Consider the following 17,224-nt stretch of genomic DNA (forward strand, 5'->3'; position numbering starts at 1 on the left):
AAGGCAATGATGTAACATCAAAGTAATCCTTAATTCTGGAGATGAAAATGGTCCCTGAACATATTTAAATTGCCTCTCGCTCTTATAGTCTTATCTTATTCTTTTTTCATTATTTAGAGAATACTTTATTAGTTTCTGTAATCAAACCTACGTAGATATGACCTTACATATTTAGTACGATGTGTTATCCCTGTACACATGGAAAAAATAAAAATAAAAATACATTAACATTTCTAGACCAATATGGTTGTCCATTTCTGTACAATGCCAAGTCAACACAGTAAATTGGGATGACTTTTTCCAAAGTTGGCAGCACCCTTAAAGTTTCCCAAAATTCAATTTATATATGTGTGTGTGTGTGTGTGTGTGTGTATAGACTAATAATAGTATGTTATGCATCGATAGCAGCAACAGCTTTTCCAGGTTCTGCAGTCGTCTGAACAAAATTATAGACATTCAGAACATTCCATTAAAAAAAAAAACCCAAAGAAAAGAATAATATCCAGACAACAGCAATCTCAAACTTTTCTTCATTGCATCTTAATTATAAAAGGTTTTCCTGCTTTCCTTCTCCCTTCTCTTCCTTCCTTTCTTTTCGGTTTTTTGAGATAGGGTTTCCCTATTTAATTCAAACTTGCCTTGAACTCACTATGTAGCCCAGGCTGTCCTTGAACTCACAGGGATCCTCCTGCCTCAGCTTTCCAGTGCTGGGATCACAGGTGTGCACCACCACACCTGCCTCTTTTTTTTTTATTTTTGAGATGGAATCTCATTATGTAGTCCAGGACAGCCTCCAACTTGCTGTGTAGCCTAAGCTGGCCTTGAACTTGCAATCCTCCTGCCTCAGCCTCCTGAGTGCTAAGAGCACTGAGATTACAGGCATATGCCACCATTCCTGTTTCAAATGACATTTTAATTAAAACATATTTAAGGATATTCTCTCATAGTAATAGAGTTTTTATGGGTTTGGGGCAGGGGCGGTACTGAAGATGAACCCAGGGGCTATTCACTGAGCTACATCCCAAGCTCTTTGTATTTTTTATTTTGAGAAAGTGTTTCACTAAATTGCTGAGTTGTTCAAACTGGTTTTGAACTCCTGAGGTCAAATAATCCCCTGAGTAAGCCTTCTGAATAGCTAGGATTATAGGTACTATTGGAATGTGTAGTGGGTGGGGTAGTGCATCTCTATAATCCCTGCTACTAGGCAGGCTGAGGAAGGAGTATCACAAGTTTGAGGCCAGTCTAGGCAACTTAGTGAGACCCTGGCTCAAAACAAGACAAACAAACAAAAAGAGCCAGAGATGTAGGTCTGTAGGTTAATCAGTGCTACCTGGGTTCAATCCTCAGTACTGGGGGAAAAATGTGTGATTAGAAATTTGGATTCTCTAAGATTATTTTTAAAGATTTAAGCATATCTATATGAATGTTTTCTTTTTCGGGGGAACTGAGAGCCAAACCTACCTGTAAGGATACACCTTTGACTTAGTCATGTGGGAGCCAGTTTCCTGTATCTTTTTCCTTTTAAATATACAGCTGTATAGATGAACAATTATCTCTGGTAATCTAAGTCATCAGAACACCTTTAGTAAGATAAATATTCTGTCCATCATGAAAAATCAGGGAAGGTCTTCATTAAACAGGAATGGCTTGTGGTTCTGGGGTATTTGTACTAGATAACAGTTATTCATTATTCATAAGTAATAGATTTGTGATTGGTATCATTAATACTGAATTCATGAAATATGCTTTTTCATAAGAGGAACATTTATGAAATACTCCTTGGTGTCAAGAGTTATGCTGAATACAAAGGAAACAAAAGACCTCCACATTGAGAACTACAATATTCTTAAAAAAGAGATTGAAGAAGATACAAGAAAATGGAAAGACATCCTTTGTTCCTCTGTAGGAAGAATCAATATAGTGAAAATGGCCATACTTCCAAAACTGCTACACAGATTCAACGAAATCCTTATTGAAATCCCAACAGTATATTTCACAGAACTAGAGAAAGCAATCCAAAAATTCACTTGTAATCAGAAGAGACCTAAACTAACAAAAGCAATTCTAGGCAACAGAGACATGGCAGGGGATATCACAATCCCCAACTTGAAACTAAACTGCAAAGCCATTGTTATAAAAACAGCATGGTACTGGCAAAGAAATGGACCCGAGGGTCAATGGAACAGATTAGAAGATGCAAAAAAAACTCCTGACATACTCAACTACCTCATTTTTGACAAAGGAGCCAAACACCCTCACTGGTGGAAAATAGCCTCTTTAATAAATGGTGTTGGAAAACTGGATTTCAACTTGTCAAAGATTAAAACTAGACCCATGTCTTTCACCATACACTAAACTAAAATCCAAATTGATTAAATAAATAACATTAAAACAGAAACACTAAACTTGCTGGAAGATAAGATAGGTAGAACGCTTGAAGATACTGGCATAGGAAAAGACTTTATGAACAGATCCTCAGTAGCACGGGAACTAGCACAAAGAATAATTGGGATCTCATCTTTTTTAAAAGTTTCTGCACTGCCAGAGAAATCACAAGCAGAGCTAAGAGACAATCCACAGTGTGTGAAAAAAAATTACCAGCTATTCCTCAGACAAAGGTCTACTATCTAGAATATATAAAGAACAAAAAAAATCAGACCCCCGCCCCAAATATAAAGACCTAATGAAAGCATGGGCATCTGAAATGAACAGACATTTCTCAGACAAATAAAAGCAGCAAATAAACATGAAAAAATGTTCACCATCACTGGTCATTTGAGATATGCAGATGAAAACAACACTGAGATTCTGTCTCACCCCAGTAAGAATGGCTGCTATTAAGAAATCAACCAATAACAAATGCTAGCAGGGTTGTGGGGAGATAGGAACCCTTCTTCATTGTCAGTGGGAGTGCAGACTGGTGCAACCACTGTGGAAATAAATATGGAGATAACTCAAACAAGTAGGATTGGAAGTCCCATTTGACCCAGCTATTCCTCTGCTGGGTATCTTCCCAAAAGAATTAAAAGAATCATGTAATAGCAATATATGCTCACCCATGTTTATAGCAGCATGGTTTATAATAGCTAAAATTTGGAACAGCCCAATTACCCATCAACTGGAGATTGGATAAAGATGTGGTTTTTCTTTTTTTATAAAATGGAGTACTACTTAGCCATAAAGAACAAGAAACCAGAGATATTTATAGCTAAGTGGACTCACATTGAGTCCATAGTCTTATTTGTTTTTTGTTTTTTTTTTGGTACCAGGGATCAAACTCGGGTCCTTATGCTTGCGAGGCAGGCGGCGGAACCACTGAGCTAAATCCCCGGCCCGAGTCCATACTCTTAAGTGAAATTAGTAAGACACACATGTATAAATACTGAATAGTTTCTCTGGTGTGAAAAACAAAGTGTAAATAAGCATCAAAATGTATAATTGATATTGTGTAATAGGAAGAAAAGGCCTAATGGAGTAGGGGAAGTGGAGGGGTAGGGAAACGGTAAGAAGGGAAAAGAAAAATATGAGAAAAAGAAGAATGGAAAGAAAGTCTTTGTAAATAGGGAAGGGTGGATGGGGTGAATGGAGGGTGGGGGAATGAGGAAAAAATAAGAACCAAGATAAATCATGTAAAGGTACAAGATCCCAATGATGAATGTAACTGTGTCGTATACCTAAAGTGTACCAATAAGCTTAATAAAGATTAAAAAAGAATTAGCTATAGAAATGGAAAATAAGTACTGTATACAAATTTTTTTTTAATTATCTCAATGAACATTGTCAACACTAGGAGCAGCCACCATTTGCACACCTAATTCTTTAGGTAAGGAAGTCAAAGTTTGATTTAGGAAGGTTAAAAACGTGTCCGTGTTGCTGGCCTGACTTCAGACCTCATGTACTTACTCACTGGGTTCCTGACATTACTTTCAACTTTTTTTCTGTCACTAAAATCCTCCAATTTTTTCTTCAGTAGTTGCTAACAAATAACTGTATTTCAATATTTGATTTTAATACGTATAGCTTTTAAGTCTTTTAATTAGCAATAATTTGGCAGTAGAAATAGAGCTAGTGAAAGAAACTAACAAGACCAGCATTCTTTGTTATAAAGAAATATGGCAGCAGCCCCTGCTTCCTCCATTGGAGCACTCTGCGTTTGCATCACTCTACATTGACTTTATGCTGTGCTCCCTGGGGCCTGGGACAGGAATAGCAGCCTTTTCCTGGTAGGATGTGAGTGGTTGCACCAGTTTGTAACAAACTGCTTGATAAGTAACATTCTCTTGGTGATAATTAAAAAAAAAAAGTCGCAACCTATTTTTACGCACATTTGACATCAACTATTCCAAGCACACCTCTTGTGCTACCTCTGCCTCTACCGCCCCATCCTCAGTGAGCTGTCCCCCTGTGCCCCACAGGAGCTGCCTCTTGAGTGTGGAGCCAGCCATCAGCACCAGGTACCTCCCTTACCAGAGCTTCCAGCTCTTTGGCTTCGACTTCATGGTGGACGAGGAGCTGAAGGTCTGGCTCATTGAGGTCAACGGCGCCCCAGCTTGTGCTCAGTAAGTCTGAATGCCATTGTGTCTAACAAGTGGGAGTTGGTTGTGCACTTGGCAGAGTCTAACTGAAGGGTAGACCTTTAGATTGCTATTGGGAAGGCTGTCATGGTAATAGGAGTCCTTTGCAAGGACCCTGGCTGGCATGGGAGCTCAGTGGAGTCGTCTCCTTTCTCATTTCTCCATGTGGCAGTCAGGTGGATGGCAGGTGCCATGGGGGTCTCAAACAAAACTAGTAACTGCCAGAAAGACCCTCTTGTGTCCAGGTGAGTAAGAAGGATCCTGAGAGTGGCAGAGACAGTGATGTTAGGGGCAGGAGGTAGTTTGAGATAGCATTGTAGGCACGTGGGACTAGCACTATGACCTGAGGGAAGAGGATCAGGTCCCAAAGGGAACAGGAGTGTTCAGAGAGGGTTATAGCATCTGGGCACCCACTTCTATGATGGGCTCTGGGCACGTGATGCCCTCATGAGCAGAACCTGTGCTCAAGGGCCCTGCCTTGGTGCTCTTTGTGCTGGGGTACTGCAGGCTTTGGCTCAAGGGTGGGCCCTCCTCTTTCATCCCATACCTGCAGTGAAGAGCCACCAGGCAGAGGAGGATGGAGGAATAGCAACTCCTCCATAGTTCATTGGGGTATGAGAATCACAGCTTTGACATCCTTTCCCCACAAGTAGTGCCATGCATTCCTACAGAAACTCACCTGTCTCACTGAAGAGAGCTGCAGGAGCCACTCATGTGAAGCTGATTATGCCAGAGCCCAACCCAGGCCTCTAGTGATAGAAACACACGATGCCTCATCCGTGCTGAGTCTTGTTTGGACTCCATCTCCCTGGGTCCGCACAGCCCCTCAAAGTTGCCTGATTCCCTTTGCTCAGAGTCGACTTAGGCACAAGTGTCCACATGAAAGCCAACTTAAGGAGAGAGACAGACGTTTCCCAATTCATTATATTATGAATCATAGTGTACTTCAACTTTTCCAATAGAAGAAGAAACATCTATCTGTTAGGTTCATGATTTTTTGTGGAGAGGTAGGAGTTGGGGGTTTATACTGAGGGGGACCTGGAGGCTACAGGCTCCCCTGAGAGGTTCAAGGCAGACAGGGTCATGCTGTGTCATTCTCATGCTGAAGGAGGTAACTTTCAAATCCCTTTTTACTTGTTTCCTAAAGGAGAAAAAGGAAAGGGAGTTGGTAGGGATGGTGAGATAATGGCAAAGAGAAGTCTATTAATGACCTGCAGTTTCCATGTTTTTGTACATATTCAAATACTGACTTATCTATTTTGTTTTATGGAAATGGGAGGGGATGTCAAGTGTCCTCTTTCATCAGAAATGCCAAGACATGAGTTGGCTTGACCATGTTGAAGCTGCTTTTTATCCTCTCCTCTTACATGCAGAGGTGGTTTGTGACAAGTCTCATAAAATACTGAACATGGCATATTTTGATAGCTTCTGGGTCTTAGTGACTTACTGAGCCCCAAGTTTAATAATGACCCTCTTTCCCTGTGCACCTCCTGGGCTCTGTGTCTTCAGAAGTAAGAGATTGAGTAGTTGGGCCATGCTAAATTGCTAAAATGGGACTTGATTTGTGTAGGCAGAGGTGTAGAGCCTGGGAATTGGGCAGAAGAGAGAGAGGAAAGAACAGACTATAGCAGGAGAGATGAAGATTAGCCAGCACTTAGGACTTCCCCAAAAGGAAAATAGAAGCATGGAGTTTTTGTGCACTGTTTCTTCCCTGAGGGCTCTACAGCAGGTTGAGACACAGAAACACTAGCCCGGGAACCAGGAGTGGATAAAAGGTTCTATTATGGGAAGCCAAAGGGAAGGGCTTGCACTGCAGCATTTGGGATGGCAATAAGCCTGTGAGGATTTCCTAGCTGGTGCAGATTGGAATACAGTATCTTCTGAAAATTAGGATAGAGAAGACCTCTGCCCTAGGCTTGAGCCACTGGGATTTTGAATGTGTCCTGAGAAAGTTGTATCGTGGGCACATCTGGCCCAGAGGATCATCTGGCTTTTGCCTGAGTTAGTCATTCCCCAGGAGCCTGGCTCCAGGACCTAGGCTGCTGCCTCAGGGACTCCTACATGGGTAAGTAGAAGGTAGAGGCTGAAGACCTCTCTGAAGTGACCAGGTTTTCTTCTTTGGCTTGTCCTCTCTGGTGGGCCCGTTGCCTGTGGAAGAAGTCCAGATCTCTGGGCCCATTGCTTTGGGGCCTGATACAGTCTATTATGCTGTTTGGCTTGCAACTGTCACTTCCTCAGGTACCCCGAGTTCTTGCTCTTTGGTGTGCTACTCCTCCATTCACACTGCCCTCTTCTCCCTTACCCCAACATGCACGAATTGCAGATGCAGCCAGTCCCCCCACCCCTTTCTCCTTCCTTTTTTCTATGCTGCTATCCTTTTTCTGTCTAACTTCTCTTTATCTTCTGGACCCAGCTTAGCTGTCGATCCTGTGGAATCTTCCGCAATGTTCCCTCGACCATAGAAAATTGGTTATTTACCTGGGCTGTGTCTGTCCCTTCAAACACTCACATACAGACAAGTTGCTCTCATATGCTGTTGAATTGCCTGACATCCCTGCCAGCTTCAGTAGGAATTGTCTGGTTTGACCTTTCATAAATATTTGTGAGAAAATGCTTTATCTGCATGCAGTACTTCTATCAACCATGGAGATCACGTTTAAAAAGTTTAAACCATGGAGATCATGAGATGGAATTTCTGAGGCAGATCTTGGTTTAAAATAAAACTTTTGAGGGCCAGGGATTTAGCTCAGTGGTGCCACTGCCTGCCTCACAAACTCAAGGTCCTGAGCTTGATCCCCAGTACCCAAACAAACAAACAAAAAACTTTTGATTTTTTTTCTTGCACTTTGATGAACTTCCTCAGTGACATTTTAAAAACATATTTCAGGAAGCTGTATGCAGAACTGTGCCAGGGCATCGTGGACTTAGCCATATCCAGTGTCTTCCCACCTCCAGATATGGAGCAGCAGCCACAGGCAGCTGTGTTCATCAAGCTGTGACCAATGGGGCACTCACAGCTGCCTTGGGAAATGCATCGGGTCCTGCTCCATGGCCAGGAGAAATGAACAGACTGCTCCTTATCAAGCAAGATGGGAGAGAGAGGCAACTTGAACATGGGACAGAAGAGAACAGGAGAAGAAGAAGCAACTCCCAGAGCTGGCTGCTCAGGGAGCTGCCCTATGGAGCTCTCAGCAGTGAAGTTGCAGTTGCGGAAACTGAGGCACATGTTTCTGAGCAGGAAGCAGAATGTTCATCCATGGAGTGAAAGCAGGGGTTCTCACCCTTAGGAAATCTCTTTCTGCTTAGATAGTATTGGGAACAGAACCTGTCCTCCCAGGTATGGCAGACCACCAGTACCACTACTTGGTCTTTCCAGCCACCCACTGCAGCCTTAATGCCTTAGCTCTGTGCCCAGCTGCACCCTGGCTTTTTGGGACAGAGACTGGATGTTAGAGCACTTTGGAGGTTGCCATGTGTCCCTTGCTCATCCTCTCCACAATACTCTGTCTCCCTAAACTTTGGACAAGCATGCACCAACAGTCTTAGTTTTGTGCCGTATTGGCTTGTCAGCAAAGACTGCTCTCTTTGTCACCTTTCTGGTGATATGGGAGTTCTCTAGATCGGGCCCAAACAGTACCCACTGCTTTCTCTCTCTGTCTGCTCTCTGCATGTTTAGAAACAAAGCAACAAGTCTGCCAAACCTGTAAGCCTCAATTAAGCATGACAGAGGAAAAACCATACGGTATCTTGCTTTGCTTAATAGGTTGGATATGTGTGTGCATGTGGGGGAGGGCTCTTTGAAATTGATGATTCTCAATTTTATTTTAATCAGAATGTTCACTGCAGATCTGCAAAGTTCTCTTTCCTTCAATTTTTAAAAATTTATAAAATCCTGAGGGTTAGAAAGGTAGAATTCCACATCCCATATCCTCCCCAGATGGCTGTGACACAGGTGGCTTCTCCTCTTTTTGATCTCCCTGTGCTTCATGCACTTTCTCTAAGAGCCGGATGGGCAGGTTCCATTCTGGGAAGGATTCTGAGTGTGCCTGTGCCTGTAGGCCTCAAGAGAGAGGCTCTCTGAATAAGTGTATGTCCTGCTTAGATGAGAAAGAGGTGATTTCAGAGTTCCATGCAGCTTCTTGTGTGTCTCAAAAAGGTGTACATGAAGGATGTGTTTTCTAAGTATCGTCAACTAATATTTTGTAGGCTTCTCAGGAGGCCGCATCACTAACAGTGGGAGATGTTTTTTATTTTCAGAGTGAATTGAGTAGGCTTTTCTTAGAGTATCCTGGAAATCACAGCAGCAGATACACAGGAAACTACTCCTCCCCAGGACATGGTGTACTCCTTCTTGGTGTGTATGTGTGCTCTGGTATTCATTTCTGCCTGGCAGGTCCTGCAGTCAGGTGAGACTTACAAAAGAAGAACACAAGCATTATCTCCTCAGATATGATGAGATGTGGAAGCTTCCAGTGAAAAAGGAATAATGATAGAAATTATGTGCTACAGATGGTGATGGGTGATTGGATATGAAGGTGTTATAGTGAAGTGAAAAAGGTCCCTGCTCACAGGAACTGGGGATTATAGAAAGTCCTACTGGTTACCTGGAATATGGGGAATCAAGTTTGCACCCAGACCGAAATAAGAGCCAGTGGTAAGTCAATCCTGGAGGTCCAACACAGCTGACAGGTTAGTGTGCAGGGACTCCTAAGAATGGAATGAGATATGATCCCATCACGCTGAGATGCACACCCATTTAGGAAGTAAGGGATCTGGGTTCTTGGCAGGTCTGTGTGGGCTGGTGATAGAGAAAGCCTGGAGGTTTCTGTGTGCTTTTGGACCAAATCATGGGAACATTTCAGAGTTTTCCAGCTCATATAGTGACGGAGTTCAGAATTCAGGTGTTAGAAAGTCTGTGAATACTGATAGATTTTCTAAGAAACCTGAATCCACTGTATATATGTGAGTGAAGCATGGCTTTAAGAAGTTACGGTTCATTCCTCACATAGCTCCCAGCATGTACATGTGTAAAGCATACCTATAATGCATTTATTTCCAATCACGTAGGAAGGTTGGCTCAGAACTGTCCTGTACCCTTCCATGGTGCCCTGGGCACAGTTGGTCTTGCCTTACTCCCCAGTGTCATTGGGTTGGTCCAGGTGAGCACTGCTGGTTGCTGGGAGAAGAGGTGTTATTTATTTGGAGATGTTGATTCTAGTCTTGGCTCTGTTGTTTGACTGCACAGTATCAGAGGAGCCCCCTGACCTCTCTGTGCCTTAGTTTCTTATCTCATGGAAGAGATTGTTGCCTGACCAGGGACTACCTCAAGGGCTTTTCATGAGGACAAATGAGAGTAGGAAAACTCAAGAGCCTTTAGTACCATGCCGACTACATGCTACAAACATCTGTGAAACTTTTTTTTTTTTTTAAATTTTGGTGCCTACACCTTCACTCTCCTCTCAGCCCTAGCTAATTAAACTGAACTTCAGGCATCAGCAGTGTCTTGAGATGCCATGAATTACTGCCTAGAGAGAAAGAAAAAAATACCTTATTATCTTGGAAGAATCCTGTAAGGCTTAAGGCTTTTAAAATAATTCTTTCTGGAAACAGGCATTTCTTTAAGAACATCCAGGTGTTGACATATGTATTCATGGTACAAGCCAGTGTTGTCTAAGCAGGTTCTCTATTTGCTTCTCATTACAGTGTTTGGAAACTCAGATATGCTTAACATAAAGCTTATGAAGCCTTGACAACAAATGTAAACAGATATGGATTTATAAATCTACTAAATATGTGTTTAATTAGTTATGAGAGCAAAGCCCTTTCCCTCACATGTAACTCCTATGGTAATTATAAACTCCATTTTATCAAGAACATTTAAGTGCCTCAGTGTTTGTATGATGGGGCAGAGCAGGTGCTGGCACATGTCCCAGCTGACGTGATGTTTTGCAAGCTCCCCAGGATCCTGCTCAGGCGCATGGAACATAGGGGAGTGCTGGAAATGTGCTGGGATCCACAGAACCCACAAGGGTCAGTAAAGCTACAAAGTGTTTTCATGAACAGTTGCAGTTGTGTCACAGGGGTAGTTGTGTCATGTTGTGGGGGTGGCAGAGGGGACACTACTAAGGAAGACAAGGTACCACAGCAGGTCGCATGTAGCATGTGGGTGCTACAGAGGAAATTCAGTGATGTACATGTCTCTGATCCTGGACACAGAATCTGTAGCTATGAAGAATTGTTTCTGAAATAAGGCAATTCTGTGAATGTTTAAAATGCCTAGAGCATTAAAGTAATGTTATTTCAAGTGTTTTTGCCCCCTTTGGTTCTGTTATCTTATGTCTGTTGGATGTTTATTTAAATCCATGGTACCATTACCTAGAGGTAGGCAGTCTTTCCCTTGAAGAATCCTTGTAGTAATTAGGCTTTTATTAGCTATTTAGGGTCTTTATTTTTTCCACAACTCTTAAAAAGTATAAAAGTATTCTAAATTCATAGGCCATACAAAAAAAAAGCCAGATGTGGCCATAGTTTCCTGACCCCAGGAAACTGTTCTTGAGATAAGGTTGTCCCTCAGAAGGAATGAACTGCTCTAAGGTGAAACATTGAAACAGTTTCACCTGCCAAAATCTGGTCTGTTATTTCCCACCTCTTGGATATTCTCTGAATCATGGTACAGATGGTGATGTGAGACCATGGTTGTAAAGGAGAGTTTCATGTGCTTCAAACTATGAGGCAGCTTCCATACCATACCCAGACAACTGGGGCGACCTTGCTAAGCACTCAGGCCAAGTACTCAGGCCAAATTCCTGAATACCTGTAAATCTCACACCTCAGGCACTTAGTCTCAGTAGGTAGAAGGGCTTTGTTTATGGAAATTGTCATTCATGTGTAACATCTTGTGCTGTGAGGCTGCATGCTTTGGACTCATTTCTTGTGTTTCCTGCCTACAGGGCCTGCTTCCACCCCTAAGCACCCTTCTGGAACAGAGGAGGGTCCTTCCCTGTCAAATCCCTGGTTTAGGCACCCCACTCCAAATAGGTTTTAGATGTGATGGGATACACTCCACTGGTCTTGGCAGAGAGTGTGGGCAAAGTACAGGGTTGAGTGTGGTTCGGCCCACACAGGCAAATATCTTTCCTTTTTTAAAATTCACATAAGAGGGCATCATAAGAGCGTCCCCCCGTGGGAATGTCCCATCTGCCATAAAAGGAACAGAGCACCAGAGAAAGCTGAACATTAACCAAAGGCTTGCAGCAATCTAGAAAACATCTATTCAAGAAAAATGTTTACATCTCAGTAAGAACAGCAGTTTCTGACATTTTAACTTGCTCCATTCCCATCCTCTCTCCCTAGCTTCATGGTAGCCTTGGAAACGAACAGTTTCAAAACTGTGGTGAAGTCCAGCTGCCTAGCAACCATTGTAGGTTACAGAATAGGGTTGGAGTGCTCATTAGCACAGAACTGTCATTATCTCACTTTTCTGATAGTTCTATTAAATCCACAGTCTTAGGGTTTGTTTTTCTTTGGTGGGACTCAGCTTGCCTAGAGTAAGCAACCATTTTCCTGTCTGTACTTGTCAAAAATGATAGCAACAGTCACTTTACATCTCAACTTCCTGAGCTAATTATAACCATTGGAACAGACAAGACACCAAAAACTTTGAGGGAAAGAGATATCCATAGGCAGTTTTGAAAAATTTAGACATATTCCTAAGAACATAGAAGGTAGTGGGCCATGTATCACACACTTGTAATCCCAGCACTTGGCTGTGGCAAGAGGATTATAAATTCAAGGCCAGCCTAGACTACATAGTGAGACCATACTCAGGAAATAAAAACAAATAAAATAAGATCTGACTATATTCTATCTAAAAGAGGCCTGTTTTAGATTTTAAAAGCACAGAGGAGCCAGTGGTGTTTGCACATTCCTATAATCCCAGCCCTTAGGAAGCTGAGACAGGAGAATCATAAGATTGATTGAGATGCATTCTAAAAATAAAAAGAGCTTGGAATGTTAACTCAGAGCAGAAGCCTTGGGTTCAACCCCTGTATCACAAAAAGCAAAGTGAAACACAAGTAAGTTGATAGTATAAGGATGTGAAAATATATATCATGCAAATAGTAACTCAAAGAGAGCTGTAGTGACTGCAGTAAAATAGGCTTTAAGAAAAAAATTGCCACTACAAAGACATTTTATAACGAAAAGTAAAAGAGTCAGTCTGTCATGATAAACATGCATCTAGCAAGAGAGTGCAAGATACATAAAGCAAAAACTGACATGAAGGGAGAAGTAGACAACCCAACAAAAGTCGGGACTGTCAATACTTCATCTTCAATAATGAGTAATAATGCCTTAATAATTAAGGCAGATAAGGAAAGAAGAAAACAGAAAACACTTTAAACCAACCAGAACAAACAAATACCTACAGAATACTCTACTGGATAGCAGTGGAATGCATGTTCTCAAATGTACATTGAACATTCTCTGATGCAGATAATGTGGTAGGCCATAAAACAAGCCTTGGTAAGTGTGAGAAGACTGAAGTAAGATTGCCCATGTTCTTTGACCACAATAGAGTAAAATTAGAAATCAATAACCAGTGTTGTTATTTTCTAGACCAATAAAAAATACAAGTAAAGAGAGCGAATTAATGATTTTTTGAATTAATAATTATTAAAAAGTTTCCACAAGAAAAGGCCCAGGACCAGATGGCTTTGTTCTACCAAACATTTAAAGAGGAGTTATTACCAGTCTTTCACGAACTCTTCCAAGAATTGGAAGAGAATATTTCCCAACTCAGTTTGAGTCCATTATTCATATTGTGATATCCAAACAGACAGCACAAAACAGACCAATATCTATGAGTAATGTAGTTGAAAAAAGTCTTCAACAATATACTAGACAATCATATCCAGCCCCATATAAAAAGAAATTATACATTATAGCCTAGTAGAATTTAGCCTAAGAATACAGTGTTCCACTCACAAAATTCAATCAATATAATATAGTTTTAATAGAAAAAAAGATGAATACCCACATGATCATATTAATTTTCACAGAAAAGGCATTTGATAATATACTCTCTTTGAATTGAGAAAACACTCAAATGAGGAAGAGAATGGGACTTCCTCAAAGGAGTAAAGGAATTAATAAGGGGCATCTTGGGAAAAACCCACAAACTGCATCTTATTTGTTTAGCTACTTGTTTATTTTACATCTTCCTTATCCTAAGGGACATGGGTTTCTTTTGGCGGGGTGGTTAGACACAGTTGGGCGGGCCTTGAATATACAGTAATCTTTTTGCTGTTGCGGCAGAGCAGAGCAGCTCACTGCTATAGCCAAGAGTGACAGCTGAGTGTCACAACTAAGTGCCGTGGCTCAGAGGCACAACTGAGTTACAGCTCAGTGTTGTAGCCAAGTGCCACAGCTCTGAGGCACAGCTGAACTTTACAGCTCAGTGTGGTGGTCCTGGAACACAGCTCTGTAATTTGAAGACTTGAGAATTCTATGTCAGTTGAAGAGGTGGGGGTGGGGGAAGAACTTTTATTACACAGGTGAGCCCCAGCGGGCTCGGAGGATCCTGAGCGCTCTGCAAGAAATGGGAGCCTCCTAATATAGGGATCAATGGGGTAGGTGAACATGCTCACTGAAGGGAGTGGGGGGAAGAGTTACAGAATATTCCTGAGAAGGGAGCGCAGCTTAACAGAACCTTCTTGTGAGGGGGCAGAGCTGAACAGAACATTCCTGAAAGGTCACACAGTTAAAACAGTCACAAACCATTTTAATACATTGGGCAGGAGCCCATCGGCACAAACTTACATTTCTAAAACGAAACATTCTATGGTGGGGGTGGGGGGAAGTGGAGGCAAGGCGAGGGTCTGTCCTATTGTATAGCGCTTTGCTTTCACTGCCTCAGACTCCTGAGTGCTGGGATTACAGGTAAGTGTCACCATGCCCAGCTACCTCATATTTAATGGTTAAAGATTGAAAGCTTTCTTCTTGATATTAGGTAGAAAACAACTGTTTTCTTCATTGAAAAAGATTCTACAAAGAGCAGTTAGACCAAAGGAAGGAAGGGTATCCAGATTGGAAAGGAAGAAGTAGATCTATTATCTTGCACATGACATATATAGAAAATCCTAAGGAGTCTACAAAAACAGATCAAGTAAAGTGTTCAGTAAGGTTCCCAGATACAAGACCAGTAAACAAACTCAACTGTATTTCTGTATACTACAAATGAACAATTTGAAAATGAAATTAAGAAAATTCCATTTCTATCAGCACCAAAGCCAACTACATCGGAATAAATATGAAAAAATGCATTTGCACACACCAGACTACAAAAATCTTTGAAAAATTTTAAAAACATCTAAATAAATGTAAGATGGTTTGTTCATGGATTGGAAGACAATAATTAGTTAGATGAAAGTAGGTCTCAAATTGAACTACAATTTGAATGCAATCTCTCGAAAACCTCAGCTCTCCTTTTCACAGAATTGATAAGCTGACACTAAATTCATACAGAAATCCTAAGAACTATGAATTGCTGGAGCAAGCTATAAAAGAATAGAGTTGAAGCATGTACACTTCCTAAATTCAAAATTTATCACAGATCTGTTGGTTAAAATTTTGTAGTATTGGCAGAAAGAGAGAAGATGGGTCAGAGTGATAGACTTGAAATAAACCTTTGCAAACTGGGTGTGGTGGCGCACACCTGTAATCCCAGCACTCAGGAGGCTGAGGCAGGAGGATCACTGTGAATTCAAGACAAGCCTGGGCTATGTAGTGAGTTCCAGGTCAGTCTCAGCTACATAGTGAGACCCTGTCTCAAAAAACAAAAAAAACCAACAACAACAACAAAAAGAAATAGACCTTTGCATCTATGTTCAGTTGATGTTTGCTTTGTTTTGTTTGAAACAGGGTCTCACTATGTAGTTCAGACTGGCCTGAATGCGCTATGTATCCCAGGCTGGCCTCAAACTTATGACAATCCTCCTGCCTCAGCCTACAAAGTGCTGGACTTATAGGCATGCACCACCACTCCTGGCTTTATTCAAATGATTTTGGACAAATAGGCTAAGACAGTGCAGTTGAAGGTAAGAAAGTCTTCAACAAATGGTGCTATGACAGCTGGAGATACATCTACAAAGGAATGATGTGATACATCTTTTCCATACTTTATGTAAAAACTAGTTCAAAATGGATCAAAGACTTAAGCATAAAAGTTGAAACTACAACTCTTAGAAGAAAGCATATGGGTAAATCTTCATGACCTTAGGCACTGATTTCTTAGATGTGATACCAACAGCACAAGCAATTACAACAAGAACAAAAATAAACAGTAGTTAATTAAAAATTTTTACTTCAAAAAACACCATCAAGAATATAAAACCATGGATGTGAGAGTGATCTGGTGGTGACATGTGTCATCCCATTGACCGCCAGGGTTGAGTCAGCTGATCTGGCTGGCTAGGCGGGTGTCCCCTTCCTCCCTCACCGCTCCATGTGCATCCCTCCCAAAGCTGCGTGCTCTGTGGAAGAGGATGACCACCCCCGATAGAGGAGGATCGTTTCCTTGGTCAAGGGTATGGGAGTAGCTGCACTCCCCTGCTAGAACCTCCAACCAATCTCTCAAGGTTATAAAACCATAACATACGAAATTGGAGAAAATAGTTGCAAGTAACATGGTGAATAAGGACTGGCACTGACTATTTGAAGTAGTCACAACTGAACAATAAAAAGATAAGTGGGATGTGGTGGTGCATGCCTGTGATCCCAGCTACTGGAGAGACCAAGGTAGGAGATCTCAAGTTCAAAGTCAGCCTGAGCAATTTAGCTACACCTTGTCTCAAAACAAAATAAAACTGCTAATAATAAAGGCTGGGAATGTAGGTCAGTGCTCTCTCAGTTTAATCCCAGTACTGCGCCTGAAACTGGAGAAAAAGTAAGGGTGGTAAATCTTTTTCACAATTTGTGTTGTAAAGGGGAGCAGGAAATGGTTTGTTAGCTGAAAAAGGATAAAGGATTTGTGAATTTCTGAAAAAGAGCTTGGCTAACTGGTATACTGATGGAAACCATTGTTTCTGCAATGATCCCTTTATTCTACCTTCCAAGAGTCCCTGATTAGGAAAGAGGGAAAGAAAGAAGGATTTCCTGCCAGGTGTGGTGGTGCACACCTGTGATCCCAGAATTTGGGAGGCTGAGGCAGGAGGATTGCTGGGAGTTCGAGGCCAGCCTGGGTTACATAGTGAAACCCTGTCTCAAAGAACAAAAAGAAGAGAGGGTCTTCCTTAGAACAAGCTGAGACCTTCTGGAGGGAGGAAAGGCAGAGTCTAGGTTACAGATGCATAAATCTTGGTAAATTTAGTGATGTTAAGGAAAAATATATGCAGAAGATAACTTCTTTAAAAGTAACAGGAATGAAAATTACCAGCTGAAGTAGGAAAAAGGGAAGTTGATGGGAGGAGGAATTTCCAAGGGACAGGGGGACGGTTTGGAGAGTGGTGGATCAGCTCATTGTCTTAATTTTGGCGATTATTTCATGGGTGTATATACAAGTATATACGCACGTGTACACACGAGTCTACACAAGTATACACACAACTCAAAACTTTATCAGCGCATACAACTTTTTTTTTTTTTTTTTTTTT

The 17,224-nt window shown here is 41.6% G+C and overlaps 1 protein-coding gene across 1 annotated transcript in view; it reads left to right on the plus strand.

Annotated features, from left to right (window-relative positions):
* Positions 1–10,450, plus strand: part of Ttl (tubulin tyrosine ligase) — a 30,363-nt gene extending 19,913 nt beyond the window's left edge. Inside the window, exons 8-9 of the mRNA XM_010639509.1 lie at positions 4,416–4,559; positions 7,462–10,450. Coding sequence (XP_010637811.1) covers positions 4,416–4,559; positions 7,462–7,573 — 256 coding nt within the window. The 3' untranslated portion in view covers positions 7,574–10,450. The remainder of the gene's footprint in view (positions 1–4,415; positions 4,560–7,461) is intronic.
* The last annotated feature ends 6,774 nt before the right edge of the window (positions 10,451–17,224 follow it).

This window comes from Fukomys damarensis, unplaced genomic scaffold (genome assembly GCF_012274545.1).
Source record: "Fukomys damarensis isolate Sample0158 unplaced genomic scaffold, DMR_v1.0_HiC HiC_scaffold_9, whole genome shotgun sequence".
Taxonomy (NCBI): Eukaryota; Metazoa; Chordata; class Mammalia; order Rodentia; family Bathyergidae; genus Fukomys; species Fukomys damarensis.